Source organism: Sorex araneus, chromosome X (genome assembly GCF_027595985.1).
Source record: "Sorex araneus isolate mSorAra2 chromosome X, mSorAra2.pri, whole genome shotgun sequence".
Taxonomy (NCBI): Eukaryota; Metazoa; Chordata; class Mammalia; order Eulipotyphla; family Soricidae; genus Sorex; species Sorex araneus.
In genome coordinates this window covers 298,114,438-298,135,583 of record NC_073313.1, presented here as the reverse complement: position 1 = coordinate 298,135,583, position 21,146 = coordinate 298,114,438, and the positions used below count along the sequence as shown (strand labels likewise).

General features: G+C 40.6%; 1 protein-coding gene and 1 pseudogene across 1 annotated transcript; one reads left to right on the top strand and one right to left on the bottom strand.

Moving 5' to 3' along the window:
* Positions 1–2,635: 2,635 nt before the first annotated feature.
* On the bottom strand, positions 2,636–11,620 carry LOC101543584 (regenerating islet-derived protein 3-gamma-like). The gene is made up of 8 exons (XM_055121311.1): positions 11,615–11,620; positions 6,332–6,419; positions 5,615–5,690; positions 5,223–5,344; positions 3,950–4,068; positions 3,669–3,806; positions 2,963–3,086; positions 2,636–2,703 (listed from the first exon to the last, which is right to left on the bottom strand). The coding sequence occupies exons 1-8, from the start codon at positions 11,618–11,620 to the stop codon at positions 2,636–2,638; spliced, it is 741 nt and encodes a 246-aa protein (XP_054977286.1).
* A 6-nt stretch (positions 11,621–11,626) lies between these two features.
* On the top strand, positions 11,627–20,427 carry LOC129399900 (lithostathine-like; annotated as a pseudogene).
* The last annotated feature ends 719 nt before the right edge of the window (positions 20,428–21,146 follow it).

The following is a 21,146-nucleotide window of genomic DNA, read 5'->3' as shown; positions in this document are numbered from 1 at the left end:
AAGCAACATTTAGAAAATTAGACTGGGATGTGTAAAGCCTTGCACAAAGATGCAGTGCTGTTTCATTTTGCTGGAGCTAGGGGCTACCAAGCTCACATCTGGTGCACTGGGGCCTTGAGGGATACACACACATGTGTTCTCTCAGTCTTACTATGTTGGAAGCTATAACTTGGAGCCTTGTGACATAAAGCATCTGCAACAGACTTTTATATATAAATTTTCCAACAAGACACTTGCGTCAGTTCTCATTTTTTGTGATGTTTTCATCTGGTGTTGGCTTTATAACATGTCTTTGCTGTTCTTGCTTTAAGATTTTGTGGGCAGAGAGAAGCATAAGTTTAAAGTGTTAACATCAATTGCAAAGCCTTGACTTTTGTTTTTAAGAACTTTTTATTAAAGCGTATTTGAAACTTTAAACTTGTGATCAGTTGATTCTGGTTTACTGAGATTATTTCTTAATTGATTTCAGTTTAACAAGTTGTGTTTTAAAAAAAATATGTATTTCACTTTTTGGTTTTTGGTCACATCCTCCAGTTCTCAGGGCTAATACCTCCTTTTGTAGTCAGAGATCATTCATGTAGGGCTCAGGGGACTATACATATTAGTGCCAAGCACTCAAACTTTGTCAGCTGCTCACAAGGCAAGCATCCTACCTATTGAACTTTCACTTCAGACCTTCTAAATCACATTTCTCAAATTGTTGGTGTGTTTTGTTCATGGTTTACCTTAAAATCCTTGGTATTTCCCTAGAATCTGTTATGATTTATTCCTTGGGGCTATAGTTCTGTTTCTAAGCTCTTTGTTTCTTCTTTATGCATTCAGTTAAATATTTTGTGATTTTATTTCTCATTCAATAAATCGCTTCTCTGCTTATGTTCAAATTTTTATTTAATCCATTCATTGTTGTATTCTTTTTGTCCCAATGAAATTTGGGGACTTTCATTTGTTTCCTTGAAGGGATTAAAATGTTCGTTTAAAACTTCATTGTTTCTGGATGAAAACCTGGTGCACAATTCAATCTAAGTAATCTTTTGCTGTATTGCATAGATTCTGTTAAGTATGACTTCCATTTTGTAACTTCTTTTTTTTTTACATTTTTAAAAAATTTTTATTATATCACCATGTGGAAAGTTACAAAGTTTTCAGGTTTATGTCTCAGTTATACAATATTCAAACACCATCCCTTCACCAGTGCCCATATTCCACCACCAAAATCCCCAGTATACCCTCCGCCACAGTACCCCCCAACTGTATAACTGATGAATTTCACTTCATTTTCTCTCTACCTTGATTACATTCCATATTGCAAAACAAAACTCACTATTGTTGTTGGAGTTTCCCCCCAAGGAAGACAGCCCTACTAAGGAAGCATTTGATAATTGGTTTGTCATTAAAAGATTGTATGTTTTCAGTTTTTAGAAAAGGTCTCGGATGTGTTCCAGTCCCGCAACCTGGAGCCGTGTTAATTGTTGCTCAGTGTCGCCAGGACTCCATCCGGAGAAGGTGTGCCAGCTGTACCTCCTCCGTCTGGATCCCTGGTGTTGTTGGCCCGGATTCGGGTCCGGAGCATTTCTCCGGCCGCGTTGCTCACCAGACTGCCTGGCCTCTTCTCTGTTGAAGGTGGGAAGATGGCGCCGAGGGTGGGTCGAGGGCGGGACTTCCGGCAACCGGGACCATTTGGAGTTCGGGCAGGCGCTGCCCCACTCCAGTGCCCCCCCGCGGCTCGGATGTGTTCCAGTCCCGCAACCCGGAGCCGTGCTGCTCACCAGACTCTATTGTTTGTAACTTCTTAAGGTCTGTTTTCTTTTCAAGAAATTTTCTTAGGATGCTAATACATTTTGAATCATTTTAAGGTAAATTAGTAATATAATTTCCCCAACTTTAAGATTTTATCTTTGACACATATATTTAGTAAAAAAATCAAGGATGAACAATTATGGTTATTTCCTTGCCTCTAAAAAACACATTGACCCCTGTCCCATCTTTTGTCTCCTCACCAAAACTTTTGATATACTCTGTCATTGTTAATTTCCATTTCCCAAATCCCAAGAAAATGTTATCTTTGCATCACTTTAAATCAGATGAGTATGAAAATAATGGTTCCATCCCAGAAGCAATCCAAAGGGCTAAGATTGTACTTTGCATTTAGGATGACTGAGATCAATCCCTGGAACCACATGGTCCTCTTAGAAATTCAACTGGTTAGACATGAGTATAGGTAAGGACTGGCATACTAGAAGTATGGGCACCATTCCTCAAAATTTGATACCAATTGCAACTTTGTATAATAATCGGTATTAGAGAGTTCTGTGAAAAGGAATCCTAAAAAATTGCAAATAACATTTTCTTTATTTTATCACTTTATAAAATGCTATATATGAATAAAAATACTATATGAATTGTAGGCAAGGACACTGGAAATCAAAAATTTATTAGCAATGATTAACTTAGTGGAAAATGGGGTGATTTGTATATGGAAGAATAGTCAGATTGAATATATATGTTTGAACCCTTGTCTGAGTTATATATTCCATTAAGATTTTTTGAAAATATTTCTTTGCAGGAGCAATCTTGAGGCACTATTCCTTGTTGATGACAACAGTCTCTGATGGGAACTGGTGACGGAAAATCTGAATCAACCCTTGAATTTACAGACATAAGGTAATTTTTGATCACAGTCATAATCTCTCCATTGTTGATAATCTGAAAAGATAGAAGAGAGAAATAAGTACTGCAAATACAAGAGTGAATGTGAAAGAGCCATCCAGTATGTGCTAATTCCATGCCTTGCTTACCCCTGTAGCGTGTTTCTGGGAACAACAACCCAGTCAAGGAGAAAGAAGGGCAGAGAGTGAGTAGTAAAGAAAATGAACTTGGGTTTCCTCTATATGAAGGCTCTTTTGAACTTCAATAGAGAAATTAGGAAATGAGGGACAGTGACAGAAGCTTCAGTCTTTCTTACTTGAGGTTGCTGCAAGGGTCCCACAGTAGCCGAGTGTCCATAGAGGATGGCCTGTGGTATTTTTCTCCCAGGCCAGGTAATTCATCACATCATCATTGACCCATATCCAGACGCCTCCATTGGGCTCATAGCCTTGTGGCATAAAACAGAGAGAGGTCAGATGAGTGATGACTAGTCACTAAAATGCTCATTCATAAGCATGAGCAGAATACCTGATTTCTCTCTACAATAAGGAGATTTGATCTTCACGTGAAGATGCAGACCTAGAACTTAATGTAGCAATACTTTCCAAGCTCTCAGCTCTGGTTTTCAAAAAGCCAGTGAAAAACTAGTCACTAAATAGAATGTCATGTTTGAACAGTTGTGGTGTCAAACCAGTTATTAAGCTTAACCCTTCAGAAGCAGTGAAGACTACAGGGTAAGGCATTTAATTTATTATTTGCATGCATGAGCTGTTCACAGTTCCTCAGGCAGTTTGTGAGGAAGATATTTGAAAGCTGGCCATAGAGAGGATGACACCAGTGATTGAAGAGCCTGCCCCACAGAACTCAGATCCCCAGATAGCTGCAGGAACTGCTCTCCAAATCTCTCTCTGGTTTTATAATTCCCTGGGCCTGGTCATTCTATTCTTGGGCAGAGAAAGAAGGGAGAATATCTTGTGTGGCAAAAACAGCATGAAGGTGTCAGTTTGGAGGAGTAAACTCACCTCTGTGGGGTCATGGATTCCTATCCAGATGTTCTCATGCTTTGTCCCCGTGTTCCTGATCAGATAGGCCACGAAGTAAGATTCGGAGGGAGTGAGCACAGACACAAGGTGTCCTTGGAACCTCTCTCTGCATGCCATCTGTGAGAGGAAGACACAGACAGGAAGAAGCTTCAGAGGGTGGGGTGTTGTAGACTATCATTCTACCTCTCAAGAATCCTTATAGATGGAAGGTCCCAGTTTGAGGCATAATAGTTCTTATGAATATACTTTGCCAAACTCACAACTGCATCTATCCAGGATTTTGGTGACAGAAACAAGGCATAGCAGAGGGACTCATAGGCCACAGAGCCTCTGGGACAACTGATCCTTGGAGACAGCTCTTCCTTGTGCAGGTCTTCCCCTGGAGTAGAATAACTGAAAATACTTCAAAATGAAAAGAATAGGGAGGAATGTTGAGACACGGAGTGCACTGACATTCACAAGGTCAGATTTTGGATGAGTGTCCTTTACTTATCATAAAGTCTCTAGAGCTCTGGAAGGTCCAAATATATTCACTTTTACCATGGATCACTTCATGACAATAAGAAGTTACCTTGAGGCCTCAGGCTGCTATTTCAGCTTGTTTTTGGCCATGATAAAGAGACACACGAGAGAATCTTGGAACCAAGCAGCTCACTGCACAGATGCGTCTGGACTTTAAACCAGACTGATTTTGCCAGTGTGCCACAGATGGGAGCAGGCATCATCACTCCAAATGACCCTAAGAATCCCAGTGGCCATAACTTTCCAGAACCCAAGGAGAAGTGCAGATATGTGGATTCAGTGTCCGAAAACTCCAGACCTCAAGAAATAGGGGATGGGCCAGTCCCTCTCATCTCCCCGTCCCCATGGTTCCCTGGAGGTCATGCCCATCCACTGTCTCTGGCTGCTATTTGAGCTTCTTGATGACTATGATCCAGAGACATACAAGAGAATCTCAGAACCAAGCAGCTTGCTGCAGAGATTTTTCTATAAACTAATGATCTAAAATTGTAGAATTCCAAGAGAGCATGGCCGCTCTTATAGCTACACAAGATTTCATGCTATTCATAACAAGCAATACAAAACAAATTATCTAGCATGTGCATTTTCAGTAGGTTTTAGCAGTGATGGGAAACTTCAAAATAATGGTGGTGGGAAGGAGAAATTGTGGTGGAACTGGTATCAAAATATTGAATGTAATCCATTATTGTGAACAACTTTATGAAAATAAATTTCAAAAAACAAAGGAGTTTCCTTGAATTTGTCCAAAGTCTAAATACTTTGATACTTGCTCATTGGCACTTTCAATTTTGCACTTTACTGAACATGCATACTCAGATCAACAAGAAATGATTTTCTTTGATTTTGGGATCTACAGTGATATCTCCCAGCACTTGTGATAGAAGATATTGTCAGTGGAGTCTTCTTTGCATTATGATATTCACCTCACTCTTCTTCTATGTCCTACAAAAGCCTACTTGATCTCTTTTTTCTAGTGCTCCATGCACCGAGGCCAGTCCTGGGATCACTCACCTTTCACTTGATATGGCAGAATGAGTCCAGAAAGCAGTATCCAAGCAACACTGGGAATGGCCATGAAAGGCAGAATCCTATCTGACTGGATAAGGTGATAGGAGACATAATCAACAGTATAACTAGGGAGAAGGCAAGGAGATGATCCACTACTCCATTTTCAGTCATGTCCCTAATACCAGAAATCATTTGATCTTCCTGACTTGCGTCTTCCTCTACAGGGACAGAAGCACAGTCAGTGTTCTGACAATCCAACCCATCTGGCCTTGTAATTTAACATGCTGAATCTTAGAGTAAATCAATTCTCAATTTAGGAAATCAGCTCTACCTTCTCTGAGCATGCCAGATAAATCCACTGCCATGAATATCATCATGTCTCAGCTTCCACTTACCTGTAGTGATGGAATTTGTGAAAATTAGTTCTATCAGGAATCACCAGGCTTTTATAGTTGATTTGGGAGTGGGACACTGAAATGAATAATAAGAAAGTGGGATTATGAGGTTGCCAGGAAAGGCTGGGCATTAATTCCTGGAGGTTCCGGCTATGGGGAGGAGTCTACTCCTAGGGAAGACTGAGAATGATCTCAGCTGTTTCCTCCTTCCAGAAGCCCATCAGCACGTTCCATGAACACTGCCAGATTGAATTTTATACACCATTCATCATTTCTAAAAGCTAAATGCAGTTTTGTCAGCACTGACACTCTTTGTGTGTGGATTCTCTCTCTCCTTCACTCTGTCTCTGGTTATTTGTTTGGAACTCATATTTATATGGGAAAAAAATCTGACCTCAGATACATTTTCCCTAACATTTCATGACGAGGGTCTATGCAATTTCTCTAAATTGTCTTGGCTTGTGGTTCTTGCCATACACAGACATTAATTTTGGTGTTATCACAAGGAAAGCATTGCACACTTGATTATCCTTTCATATTCTTATCAAATCTTTTATATTCCCTTTCTGAGGGTCCCATGCATCTCTTGGTAGGGCTGTACGTTTTCCATGTTCGACACTTCAGAACTTACTCATCTGAAGGTGTTCTTCATGCCTTTACTATTTCTTCATTGGGAAGGAAATGAGGGACAGAGACATTAGCTTGAGCCTGGCTTACTTGAGACTGTTGAAAGGCTCTCACAGTAGCCTGGGTCGGGATAGCCTAGGCTATTTTTCTCCCAGCTGCTCCCATTGGGTTGTCGGCCCTGTGACATAAAGCAGAAAGAGGTCAGTCTATATACAAATTTTTGAATAAACCATTAAAAATACCTCATTTTCTCCATGCCACAAGGAAAACAGGTCTTCACCTAAGGGTTCAAACCTAGAGTTGAACTTGGAAAAACTTGGCCTAGCTCATCACTCTGATTCACAAAATTTCCAAGCCTAATTAAATTTGAATTGAAGTATGTATTGATTGAACACCATGCAATACTATATAGCTTTTAAACATCAACAATTCAGAGGAAAAACAACTACTGTGGAAGACAACTCACCCCTAGTTTTCAGCTCTGAATTGTTCACACAATGTATCAGGAACCAATAGCACCAATTACATAAACACTTGATAGAGGGGCTGAAAGCAATTAAAAGATGAGTGTGTCCTACAGAACACAGATCAGCAGACAGCTTCAGGTTCCAAAATCTTAGCTTGTCTCTCTTGGTGTAGCCCTGCACTGTTGTCCTATTGTTCATAGATTTGCTCGAGAGGGTGCCAGTAACATCTCCATTGTGAGGCTTGTTGTTACTGTTTTTGGCATGGTCAGAGGATTTTTCCATAGCAAAAACAAAAGAAATAAAAAGAAACATAAAATGTATTGGGTGTTTACCTTGGTTTACTTATTCATATTCACCTCGAATTTTGTGCTATGACTTTAAGTCCCTATTAATGTCAACTTCATATAGTGCATATAGATGTTGGTTGCATTCAGCAACTCAATACTGACAACACCCCATGACAAACAGGAAATTTGGTGAAGAAAATTTTGCAGCTTGAAGTTTATGCCTTAACTTCTCCATTGTCATATACTTTGCCCAGGTCTTTTGTGCTTAATTTTGTAATTTCTTTGGAATGTGTCTCTGAGTGTACAATAAATGTCTTTCAGGTTGGAGAGACCATACAAGCTTGCCCTGGGTGTAGCCAACCCCATTTCAATCCGCAGTTCTGAGGTATGGTTCCCAGAGTACAGTCAAGGATCGCTCCTGAGCCAAATTACACATGAGACCCTGAGCACCTCAGGTGTGTGACCGAAACCCAACATGTATGAATACATAAAATAAAAGATTTTCCATCAGCAATTGTCTTGTTCTATATCATTTTTCACATTTGAGATTTCATTCTAAATGTCTTTCAACTTCACTGTCAAATTTATGCCTACTTTTTAAATTCTCCTGTATGAAATCATAAGATGGATAGATTCTTAAATTTCCTCATCGTCTCACTAAATATTTGCCCCCGAAAAGACAAAATCATTGCTATGAAGGTGGACAACAGCTCCCAAAGCAATGCTCACACAAGCAACACTTAGCAAATTAGACTGGATGCTTTAATGCCTTACCTGGAGATGTAGTATCACTTCATTCTGGGAGAACTAGAGGCCATCTGGCTCACATATAATGCTCTGGAGCCTTGAGAGATACACTCAGATGTGTTCTGTGGGGTGCTACTATATTGGGAGACTTCACTGCGAGCTATGAATATGATGCATCTGTTCCTAAACTCTGAGCACTCTGCTTCATCCTTGAAATGGACTTCATTTTATTTAATCATTGTGAGGTACAGTTACAGTGCTATCATAGTTGAATTTCAGTCATACAATGATCAAACACCCATTCCCCCCACCAGGGTACATTTTCTACCATCAATGTCCTCAGTATCCCTCCTGCCACCCCACTCCACCCCTAATATCTATGACAGGCACCTTCCTTTTTACTTTCTCGCTGCTCGGGACATCATGGTTTCCAGTACAGATACTGAGAGACCATCATGTTTGGTCCCTTATCTATTTTCAGCACACATCTCCCATCTCGAGCGATCCCTCTAACCATCATTGACTTAGTAGTCCCTTGTGCATCCCAGCTACCTTCTCCCCATGCACAGGAGACAGGCTTCCAACCATGGACCAATCATCCTGGCCCTTGTCTCTACTGTCCTTGGCTGTTAGTCTCATACTAAGTTCTTTCATATTCCACAAGTGAGTGCAGTCATTATATGTCTGTCCCTCTCTTTTGCAACAGACTTCTGTATGCAAAATTTTGAAGGAGGTACTTATTAGCCCTACATTTAGTTGTTTCTATTAGCTTTTCAACTGAGTCTTTCGGATGTAGTGAGTGTGTTTTCATACATATGTAAATGATTTTTCTCTTCTTTTGTAACTGGGACTTACTATATTCTGATATTTGGTGTGGGATAGGCCCCAGTGAGCAATTCCCAGGACTTATCCTGGTGCTGTGCTCAGGCAGCACTCCTGGCTGGCCCTAGGTATGATATTTGGTGCCAGAGATGGAACCCAAGTTGGCCAGGTGCAAGTCAAACTCTTCAAGCACTGCACTTTCTTTCTAGATCTTATGTCATTTCTAATTGTTTCTAATTGGACCAGCTCTGACTTCTGATTTTAAATAAAATATACATATGAGCTGAGGATATTATTATCTCAGTAATGACTTTAAGAACTATTCTAGTTTTTATCCTTTGAGTATGCTGCAAATTCTGTGTTTGTGTTTGGCTTTTTAAAATTTTGATTCTATCCCTTCTTATTTTATTTTATTGTTTTTATCCTTAATGGTTATATAGACTTGCTACATCCTTTTTAGCATTTATTTGTAGTCTCACATAATATTTTTGTCTTTCTATTTATTTATATGGAATACTAGGCTGGCTGATTGGTGTCTAGGATCCATCTTTGTATCCAGAATAAAATTCCATTTGACTATGATGTGCTATTCCTTTGATGAATTGCTTAATATGATTAAGTTTTTCATAGAAAATCTTATAGTACATGTTTTTTTTAGAAATAGCTATAATTTCTTCTATTACATTTCTGATTTTTGTTTATTAGAGTTTTATTTCTGCTTCATAAGTTCAGTGAAAGGTTTGTGATGTATTCCTTTTAAAAATCATTTCTTAGTTTCATTAGTTTTATTTTGGTCTAATGTTTATTTCATTTATTGACAACTTTTTTTATTTTATGAACTTTGGGTCTTTCACCCACTTTCATTATAGAGCTTAAATTACTTGTTTGTGACAGCACTTAGTTTTGCATTTCACAAGTCAGTCTAAGAACTATTGCTGCATATTCCATAGGATCTGGTGACTGTGCTTTCAATTTTAATATTTCCAAGTATTTGTGACTTATATTTTAATTTAAACACTTTATGACTGCTTTTATATTTCTATTAATCTAAGAATTATTTTTAAAAATTGTATCATCTTTCACTTTGAACACTAAGAACACAAAAGACTAATTTGTTATAGTTCTTTCAGCACCTTCACTAAAACACATTTACCCCTGACCTTACCTTATTATCCATTCACCAAAAACAGATGGTACATGGTATCAGTGACTACTTCCATTTCCAAGTTCTCAGGAAAGAGTTTTCATCACATCGTCTTAAATCAGATGTGTATGACAATAATTTTTCCATGCCAGAAAGATATCTTTGAGGACTAAGAGCATACTTTCCTGAAAGGATGCTTGGACCCATACCTGGCACTGCCTGGTCCTCCGAGCACTGCCCCAGTGACACTTGAGCATGAGCACAAGTCAGGAATGGTCCACAAGCCTCTCCAGGCTTGGCCACAGATGAAAAAACACAGATACCAGTTGCCACTTAGTGTAGTAAGAAATAGATATTTTATTTTATGAGAAGAATTCCAAGTAAAGATTAAATTATACATATTTTTTTCTGCATTATTGCTTGCATTTATAGGATATGTTCCACTATTCCCAGGAATACAAATAGCACAAACATATGGCATTGAAATATATGTTATTTTATCAGAGAGGGTTGAAAATACAGGGTGAAGGGGTTATTTATGCATGGGATAATGGCTAGTGTGACTAGACACGTTTGAATTCTTTTCTGAATGATATCGTCCATTCATTTTTCAGGAGGGGGAATATATTTCCTTGCAGGAGGAATCTTCAGGGCATTGTTCCTTGTTCATTCCTAAGTCAACTGGTGCTTTAGCAACTGGTTTAGTCCCTGAACATACACAAATATCAAAGCTCTTTTCTGTAGTCTTAATATCTCCATTTTTCATAGTCTGAACAGACAGAAAAGATAAGTACATATGGCTGATAGAACATTGACACCAAAAGACATATTCAGATATTTGCAAATCAAACCCTCATCTACATCAGTGTCCTCTGCCAGGGGAAGGCAGTCAGGTAAGCGCGAACAATTAGAGAGTAAGCAGCAGAAGAAAACTAAGTTTCCAGCATCTCTAGACTCTCACAAATTTCAGATTCAGAAATGAGGGAATGAGGGTCAGAAAACAGTAGCTTGAGTCTATCTTATGTGAGCTTTCCGAAAAGCTCCCACAGTGGGGCTGGAGAGATAGCACAGCGGGTAGGGCGTTTGCCTTGCACGCGGCCGACCCGGGTTCAAATCCCAGCATCCCATATGGTCCCCTGAGCACGGCCAGGGGTAATTCCTGAGTGCAGAGCCAGGAGTAACCCCTGTGCATCGCCAGGTGTGACCCAAAAAGCAAAAAAAAAAAAAAAAGAAAAGCTCCCACAGTAGCCTGGGTCAATAGAGCTTGGGGAATTTTTCTCCCAGGCCAGGTATTTCAGCAAATCATTGCTGCTCCACTCCCAGCCGCCTCCATTGGGTTGAAGACCCTGTAGCATAAAGCAGAGAGAGGTCAGACGAGTCACTCCAGAGCTTGTTTAAACCATCCACAGAACACCTCATTTTCAACATACCATTAGAAAGTTAGTTTTCCCCCTACGTTGCAGACTTAGAGCTGAACTATGAAAACTTTGCCTACATCAATTCTCTAATTGCTAAATTTCAAGTCAAATCCTAGTCAAACACTAGAATGCATTCTTGAACAAGAATTCTTTAACAAGGTCTTAACCTCAGCAAGTTAGAGACAATAAAGTCTATATGGATAGGCATATATTCCCCGGCATGCATTGATACAAGTGTTCATGCAAAAGCATTAGGAAGCCTATACTGGCTGTTATATGAAAGCTTAGCAGAGGGGGACCAAAATCAACTAAAGTAAAAGGATCTTTATAGAACTCAGATCTTCATATGGCTTTGAGATCTTATAAAACAGTATCTAGATTAATTAATTTATATGTCTTCAATGTATAATGTTTGGATATGCCAAAGAGGCCAAATAGCCTGTGTGGCAAAGCATCATGAAGGCGTCAGTGTTCAGAGATACTCTCACCTCCATGACGTCATGGAGTGCCATCCAGATGTCACTGTCCCTGTGTTCCTGATCATGGAGGCCACAAACTACACCTTGGAGGCAGTGAGCACAAACACATGGCATCCTTGAGACCTCTTCTGGCCTGCCAACTGTGGGAAGAAGTGAGAGATTTGGGAGGGGATTCAGATGTCAGTGGGATAGTAACCAGAGAGACAGCTAGAAGAATATCATTCATTTCTCTAAGACACAAGCGGGAGGGGAGCCCACTTTCACAGTCTATAGAAGCTTCTACTTAACTCTCTTTGCCAAACTCACATCCACATCCATCCAGGATTTGGGTGACAGAAACACGTCATAGCAGTGAGAGCCATACGCCGTGGATCCTTTGGGTTAGCTGAACCTGGGAGACAGTTTTGCCTTCTGCAGGTGTTCCCCTAGGGTAGAATAATAAAAAGGAGTGAAGTAAAGAAAAAAATGCGTACTACAGCTTGAGAGAAGATAACTGTGAGCCACAGATAGTGGTGGCTTTTAGGGAAGTGACCCTTAACTGATGACAACCTCTCAGGACTTCTGAACCCTTGAGGACTTTCAGTATAAGGCACACTATATGTATCTTTCTATTTTAGCCTTCTGTTTAATGATGGTTCAAGAATTTCCTCACTCTGGCCTGAGCAGCTATGGGCCCACAAACTTTATTCTCTGCCATGCTGCTTACTGCCACTTTGTTATTTGCTTTTTCACTGATATGAAATTTGTAGACCAAAGAGTAATTTAATTTTTGTGAACACTCGCACTCAGTGATGTCTCCCAGTACTTGTGATATAATGGGTTAGCAATGGACATACCTTTGCATGACACACACCTCATTGATATGATATGTCCACAGGAGCCACCTGCTCTCCTGATCTACTTTGCCGTGGCACTAGGGCTAGTTATGGAATCGCTCACTTGCACTTGATATTTGAGCATGAAGCAGGGCAGAAGCATCCAAGCAACTTTGGTGAAGGCCATGAAAGGCGACATCCTGTCTGACTGGGTCAGCTGTCAGAGACAGAAATGAAAGTATGGTTAGGTGGAGGGCAAGGAGAGGATCCCTGGTGCCATCTCTTTCTTTCTTCTGATTCCAGAAAGAAATTGATTTTACTGAATTGGATCTCATTTGTATTCACATATATTCTGACTATTCTACCAATGTGGCCTTTCAATTTAACATCGCCAAGCCTACGAGTCCTTATATACTTCAACGTGATTCTTGTCTACCTTCCCTGAGAAAATCAGGTAAAACTGCTGCTATAAATATCTCCTTGTCTCAGGGGCCACAGACCTTTTCCCTGGGATCTGTGATGATTTGTTAGGTCAGGAAAGACCAGACTTTTATAGTTGAGAGGAAGTGGGGCAGTGAAATTTATAACCAGAAAAGGGAACCATGAGGTACTGGGAAAGGCTAGGTCTGGATTCCAGGAGATCTGGAAATGGGGAGGGATCTCCTGGCAGCAAAGGCTGAGAATTGTCTCTGGTGTATACTCCTTCTGGTAGCAGATCTGCATCTCGCAAGAACACAAATTAGCATTTTCCATACCTTTAATGATTTCTAAAATGTAAAGGGAACGGTGGCAGTACTTGGTAGGCTTTTTGTTTTTTGATTTTCTTCTCCCCCCTTGTTTTTTGTGTATGTGGCACTCATAATTTGCAGTTTGAAAATCTGATGTAGATGTGTAAATGAAGTCTTCAGGTATAAGAGTGAACAACCACCTTGGAGCTCATTGCTATAGAGCTATCTTTGAAATTATGAGCATGTCATTGTACAAACACATATGTAATATTAAAGAAAAACAAAATAAGGATCAGTAAGTGAGTCTCATGATTTGAAACAGTTGGTAAAAGTGAAAAAGATAGAGAAGAAAAAAAAGTTGCAGGGTTTTTATTTGCTACTTCAGTTTTACTGAAAGCAGTGAGGGAAGTGGAAATAATTGTCAATGCCGATGCAACGCAGGAGTTGTAAAGAAGCAGAAGTTATTCGTAATTCCAGTATTGTAGGATAACATAGCCTCAGATAGTTTAGGGTTATTGGATTACTCCCATCACAGTGCTCCCACTCCTCTGTGTTTATTTGTAACTTCTTTCTTTGTGCTCTGTTGACTTGTAAATATTGTTTTTCTCTTCTCCTTGAGTGCTTTGCATAGTTTATTCAGAGCCATGTCCTTTTTGTATGGGCACAGAAAGACTGTAGCAAGTGCTATGCTTTTGCAAACTGGGAGTCATTTGACTCTACATGATATCTTCCTTCTGGGTATCTGTTCTCTAGACCTAAGTCTCAGCTGCCCTTACTTCCTAGCACCCCCAAAGGCAGGGTCCAGATGAGGGATGGGATGGACCCAGGGCAAGTGATGAGTTATGTGCTACCCTGGCATCGAGATGGGCCTGGCCAAAGTGCCTAATGCTTAACTCTAAGTTAAGAGCTTGGTAGTAGACAAATTCTGTCATGATCCAAAAAGTAATAACTAGATCCAGACCCTGCTAGGGTTAAGAATGATTAATCTGGCCTGCGTGCTGTGGGCAAGATGTCTGAGTCTGTGGCAAGATGTTCCCTGAAGAGCTGCCCTATAAGCTTCAATGTATCTCTTATTGAAATAACTAATATTGAGATGTTAATTAAGATGCTAGGAGGAGGGGAATGCCTCTAAGTGGTGTTTCCTTTGAACCTGGTGGGCCCTCAGGAAGGGCTTTCTTATGTTGATTTTGCTGTGTAAGACTAGGGCCCAGAGAGACCAGTAGGTGGAGAGACTATTGAAGAAGAGAGGAGAATCCAGAGAGCTGGGATGGAGGAACGGGAGCTAGAAAGGAAGAGCGCTGAGGGAAAGAGAGGAAAGAGGAGAAACGGGGAGCTCAGAGAGACTGGAACAGGTGCGTGGAGAGAATGGAATAAAGGGTATCTGATCAATCAACCTGCTTGGCCCTCTTTTCCTCCTCCATCTGCCCCATGGCCTGGGCTGCCCTGGCTGGGCGAGTGACCCGGTAGGTACTGAGCCCTGAACCTGGGTGTGGCTGACGTGGAGAGCTGACGGGGCTCTGCCCTGGCCATGGCCCTGCCAGATATTTTTTACACAGTATAACCATCTTTTTGTGGAAAGACTGAGAAATAGTCCCTCTGTTCATAGAATCAATAGGCTGTTAACTTCAACACCACAGCAGAGATGTCCGATTGAGAGAGATGTGCAAACGAGGACTTCAAGATCCTTTCAGGGAGACAGGGAAAGGACAATGAATTTTATTCTGAATGTAGGGTGGGTTTCTTGCTCCCAACTTACTGGAGAGCTGTGGACTCAGGCTGGAACAAGAAATTTCCCTTTGTAGGAAAGGTAAAGTCAGTTGTAGCCTTGGCACTAGCGTTTCAGATCCTTCCCCTTTGAGTCACAGAAAAGAAAAGAATTTCAGGACAGGAAAAATAGTAAATCTGATAGATTTTCTTTGGAGTAGTGAGATATCATTGTCCTTTGTCGATGTGCTCTGTCCTGATAAACAAATGCAACAGTGCACACAAAAATGGTGTCATTCTGGCCTAAGCAGGGCCATTACATATTATCATCTTCATTTTAGTAAAGAAAATACTCTTGCATTTTCATTGGTGGACTTCACGCTATAAAAACAATCTTCTTGAAATCTTGGCCCTTGAACAGCCTGCTTTCACTTTTCAGTCTGTTTACCTGGACAGCCTGAAATTCCTACATTCCATGACATATGTAAGGGGAAAATTTTTGCAGGAAGCTTGGTAAAGTGGGAAGATAGGGAGAGTGCCTTGAGAAAACAGTGCTTCCATTTCTCTGCTAGCCCCAAACAGGGAAATGTCAGCTATTGTAGGAAATACCCAGCATGGGAAAATTCGCTCTAAGTCCCTTGATGGAATGAAAGCTCCTCTCCTCCGAGCCCCACGAAGCAGCTATGACGTTGCATGTCCCCTCCACCTGTTCTGCACCACACAGGTTGAGTCCCCACCACTGGAATTACCGGAGAGCCCTGGACTCAGTATGGAGCAATGCAGCGATGCTGCTCTTTATAGGAAGTGGATCTCAGTCGAACTTCAGAACTGTACCATTCCTTCCATACACAGGAAAGAATTACCGGATGGGTCAAAGAGTAAAATAAAATAGTTTTTATTTCTAGAAATTTACTTAGGAAATGTGAGAGGAAAGAAGGGTAGGAAAACATTCTCAAGAGAGAACATGGATTATTCCAGAATGGAAAAGTAAATGACTTTTGAGAGTAGGCTATATACAATTTCTCAAAATTCTCTGAGCTTGGAGTTCTCTGCATATATAACAGTTAATTTTGGTGTCTTTGCACTCAGATGGTCCTATTATATTCATATCAAAACCTAGAGATGCTCTTCTAAATTCTTTTTTGAAGAAAGACATACTTCTGTGAGTGGGGCCTTGTTTTCTTTCTGTCATCTCCAAAGACTTAAGAATTGCATCTCATCTGGAGGTGTTCTTCAGGCCTTTGGGCTATTTCAGGTTGGGAAGTTTCTATTAAACTTTTATTATTTCCATTAATCTGATTACTAGGTATCCCTGTCTATCTCTCTGCAACAGGATTGTAACATGTACTTTTTATTTTATTTTATTTTTATTTTTTGCAACATGTACTTTTTAAATAGAAATAAATAAATTCTTACAGAGTGGGATTAACAAATATTGATGAAAAGTATGAATAACATTATTTGAGTTTTCAGTTATTTTTCAAACTAGTAAGCATATCTTCATTAATGTAATTAAAATGTCAGATTATTTATTCAGATATACAGAAAAGATAGAGATATTTTAAATTAACAATAGATATAAAATATGCAACATAAAAAGTTATTGTAAAGTAAGTCTATAGGTTAATGATAGCAAACAGCATAACAAAATATTCATGGAGGCATTTTTTAAAATGAGTAGATTTGAGAGAGGAAATAAATTTTGCAAAGTATAATTTTAAAATCATATATTAAACAATAAAATTGCTTCAGATGATTTCATTCCCTTTTGCTTTTTAGAGATGATTCAAGTATAGAACAATTAAATTTCTTGAGAAGTTACTAATCTACTATGGGAAAGAAGTAACACCTGAGACATTTCCCAGCCTTTGCTGGAAAGAGACGCCTTTCAATTTCAGCAATCTTCTGGAATCTGTGCCTAGCCATTCCCAGAACCCTAATGGTTCCACTTTTTTTTTTAATAATTCTTTGGTGCAGAGAGTCTCTTGCCCCCATGCCTGGCTGTCTTCCTTGGGGCCCCTCGGAGGGGCTGGGCTTCAATTTCCCTTCCCACCCTGAGCAGCGCTCCTGCGGCCAAAGACTTCTGGAGCCTAGCCAAAGCCATGCTCAAGGCCCCTCTCCACACATTCGGATGAGCCTCATGCATGAAGGAACTGGTAGAGGAATCCAGGTGTGTGGGACCTGGGGCTGAAACCTCCAAGCCTGCTTGGATAGGGACTGGGCCTCTTCTGCCCAGATTCCCCATTTTCCAGTATCTAGGCGGTCACACTCAGGGACTGCCCCCAACACTGTGTAATCCCACCAACGGCCAATATCCAGAGACTATAAAACCAAGTTCCCAGAAGCTTATAGCTTATAGCCTAGTTCTCCCTCTCAGAGAAACTGGCAAGCTACCGAGGGTTTCCTGCCCACACGGGAGAGCCTCGCAAACTCTTCATGGCATATTCATATGCCAAAACCAGTAAAAAATGATGGGTCTCATTCCCCTGACCATGAAAGAGGCTCTAATGTAGCACCATTGGAAATGACAAGTAAAGAGAGGCTTCTAAAATCTCAGGGCTAGGACGAATGGAGACGTTACTGAGACTGCTCGAGAAATTTGATGATCAACGGGATGATGATGATAATGATGATGATGATGATGATGATGATGATTATGATGATGATTTCATTGGTGCCCGCTCAAGCAAATCAATGAGCAACGGAGCAGTGACAATGACAGTGACAGTGACAGTGACAGTGATAATTCATTGGAATGATCCCACCCTCAAGATATCTATAAAAGCCTGGTCTTTCCTGCTCTAAAAATCATTCCAAATCCAAAAAAGAAAAGTAAGTGGATGCTGACATGAGATAAATGGACTGACATGAGATAAATGATTGACATTTTCTAGGTAAGGAACCAAAGGAACATAAGCTATCTCAGGCTTCTGGGTGGTAAAGCGTGAGAACTTCTGCCTAGAAATATTCTGACAGGAAACTTTTTTTTTTCCCACTGGGAATGAGATAGATGTCACTAAGACCAACAATTTCCTGAAAATGGACAGTGGCCACAATGGAATGGAACACTGGGTGGGTGTGCTGATTTCCTTCTCACTGAACAACTGGCACTGAAATTGACACCACCCTATTTCAGGAATCTTACGGAATCCTTGCCTAGCCTTTCCCCACACTCTATGGTCCTTTCCACTTTATTGCAATTCATTGGCGTGCCCCCACAGTAAAAATATCTATAAAATCCTGGTCTTCCATAACCTAACAAATCATCCCCAGACGCAGAAAGGAAGGTAAGTGGGTACTGATGCGAGAGAACAGTCATTGACTGCAGGAGATATTTTTGACATTTTCCAGGGGGAAGTAGAGAAGAACATGAATAGGGAGAACATGAGTTCTCTCAAATTCTGGATGGTAAAGTGTGAGGGCTCTGGTTAGCAGTATTCAAACTGTTTCTCAGTTGTTGTCACTGGAGAGTTAGATAGGTTTTCTGGAAACCCAACAATTACCGGGGAATTGGACAAAGAAAGGAGTGAGATGGAACTGTGGTTGGGTGTACCACTTGCCCTCTCCCTGACCAACTGGCACTATTGATTTTGACAGCATCACCCAGACCGACAGAAAGTTCTCTGTGGCCTTTGCCAATGTGACTTAGACACTGCTGTCCTGCCTCATGCTCCCATGTCAAGTGAAAGGTGAGAGATCCCAGAAGCTCCTGTGGGACACATTGTAACACAAGGTCAACTTCACACAGAGCCTAGTCACTGCTGCTCCCTTTTCGAAAAGAGGACTGGAGATGTGTCTGTGGGTTCCAGGATTCACAGAAATTGGGGTCTTCCATGAGCATCCATACAAGAGCAATATTGGAGGTGGCAGTTAATAAAGTCCATTGCAAAGGATAAAGACTTTGGACATGGAGAACATCTCAACTGACTGTGGAATGTGGGATCTTCATTTAAGAGAAAGGGGCAATAAAAGAGTGCTTGGTTGCTCATGACATGGGCACAATTCAGAGTGAAGTCACTCAGTTCCAAAATCTGAGTGGTTATCATTGAACTGGGTTCAGGTCCCAAGACTACTCCAATCTGTATCTGATAGATATTTTCCCACACTCTAATCCCAGTGTAATTCAGCCCATCAGTCCTTTTGTTATTCTACCCCAGGAGAGGACCTGCAGAAGGAAGAGTTGTCTCCAAGAATCAGTTGCCCTAAAGGCTCCATGGCCTATGGCTCTCACTGCTAGGGCTTGTTTCTGTTACCCAAAACCTGGATGGATGCAGATGTGAGTTTGGCAAAGTGGGTTAGAAGGATTTTCTGTTGATTGTGCAAGTTGACATCCCTTCTGCTGGGGTTCCTAGATAGATACACTGAGGGTCTTCCACCTTTATTCTGGTTACTATTTCAGTGTCATCTGAAGCTCCTCCCCAGTCTCTGCCTTCCTCTCACAGTTGGCATGTCAGAAGAGGTCCCAAGGACAGGTTGTGTCTATGGTCACTACCTCTGAAGCTTACTTCATGGCCTCCAAGATCAGGAACACAGGGACGAAGAATTAGAACATCTGGATGGGACTCCATGACATCAAGGAGGTGAAATTAACATAAAGCTGACACCTTTATGTTGTTTTTGCTGCACTAGATATTCTGCCTTCTTTGTCTGCCCTAGACACTGAGCAGACCAAGAGATACTAGATAGTGTTTTGGCAACTGAAGTTATCTAATGATCTGAGTTCTGTAGAGCTCTCTCATCTCTAACTGTTGCCAATCCCTTTCTATTAAGCTTTGATATATCTGATACTATAGCCTTCCTGATACAGTTTTATTAATTTTTCAGTGTGGATATCTAGAGGTTATATTTCTCACACTATAGGCTGTTTTTCCACTGAGTTGATGAGGTTCAATCCTATACAACACCACATTTTGGTCAATAAATGAGTACTTTGATTTGAGTTAAATTAGAGTGTCATATTTACCAATCAGACCATTGAGCTAAGCAAAGTTTCCATAGTTCAACTCTAGATGTGCATTTTTAGGGGAATATCTACTTGTGATGGTTGGAGAAAATGATGTGTTCTGTGAATGGTTAATGCAAGAAGTTCTCCAGTGCCTAGTCTTCACTCACCTGACCTTTCTCTCCTTTATGCCACAGGGCAGTCAGTCCAATAGAGGAAGTTGGGAGTGGAGCCCCAATGATGTGCTCAATTACCTGGCCTGGGAGAAATACCCCAGGCTATCCCAACCCAGGCTACTGTGGGAGCCTTCCAGCAACCTCAAGTAAGGAAGAATGAAGCTTCTGTCTCTGCCCCTTACTCTGTCATATCTGAAATAAACTTCAGAAGATCCTAGACATGAGGGATGCAGGTTAATTTTCTTCTGCTGCCCAGTGTCTGTTCTTTCTCTTGCTTGAATGGCATTCCCCAGCTGTAGGTCACTCTGGTCAAGGAGGGTGCAATTAGCACAAGCCTCGAAGACTCAGTCTCTTTCTGCCATACTGACTTCCCTTTTCTGTCTTTCTAGATTATGAACAATGGATATATTATGACTGCAAAAAAATGCTTCCCTATGTCTGTAAATTCAAGGACTGAATCCAGATAGGCAAATCTTCAGCTTAATTTGGAATGCTTTTTTTAAATTATCATAATAATGGAAAAATGTCTGAAATAATTCTTTCTTAATTTCACTTCTACCTATTCTCCATCTTTCTGATGACGAGTCTTGTTATTTTTTATGTGTTCTATGTTCTACTTCCTCAGACATGAAAATAAATAATTTTTAATTCACCGTGTTTCCCTTAAGTTTCTTTTTTTTGCCATGGAAGACTGAGGAAAATTCTACTGTGAAATATACTGGTGTTTTCTTCTGCTTTCTTTTGCATGTTCCAAGTCTTCAGCTCTTTGTGATATCACTTTCGTTCCTCTTTATGTCAATTTCATGTTCTACAGAGAGCTGTTGGTTATAGTCCACAATTCAGTATTGACAACACACCAAAACAAACAGGCAGACTGGTGGATAAAATGCCCAGCCTCCACCCTATACCTTATCTGGTCCATTTTCTCTTCTTTCCCAAGCTCATTTGGGCTTATTTTGTGATTTATTTGGAATGTTCCATTCAGTGTACAAAACTTATTGTTGTGGAGCATTGCTCTGTCTATTTGTACACAGTTCCTACTCCACAGTTATCCCAATAACCACAGCCCATGTAATGTACCACTCAGTGTACAAAATTTGTTGTTGTAGAGCATTGGCCTGTCTCTGTACACAGTTCCTATTCCACAGGTATCCCAATGACCACAGCTCGTGTCCT

Bases quoted from the DNA above. Each gene is read 5' to 3' on its own strand.
- LOC101543584 (XM_055121311.1), bottom strand. The intron at 5,691-6,331 runs GTAAGCCAGGCT...TATTCATTTCAG, and splicing joins GAGCCTTTCAACAGTCTCAA to TGTCCCACTCCCAAATCAAC. The intron at 3,807-3,949 runs GTGAGTTTGGCA...TTCCTCTCACAG, and splicing joins AATCCTGGATAGATGCAGTT to ATGGCATGCAGAGAGAGGTT.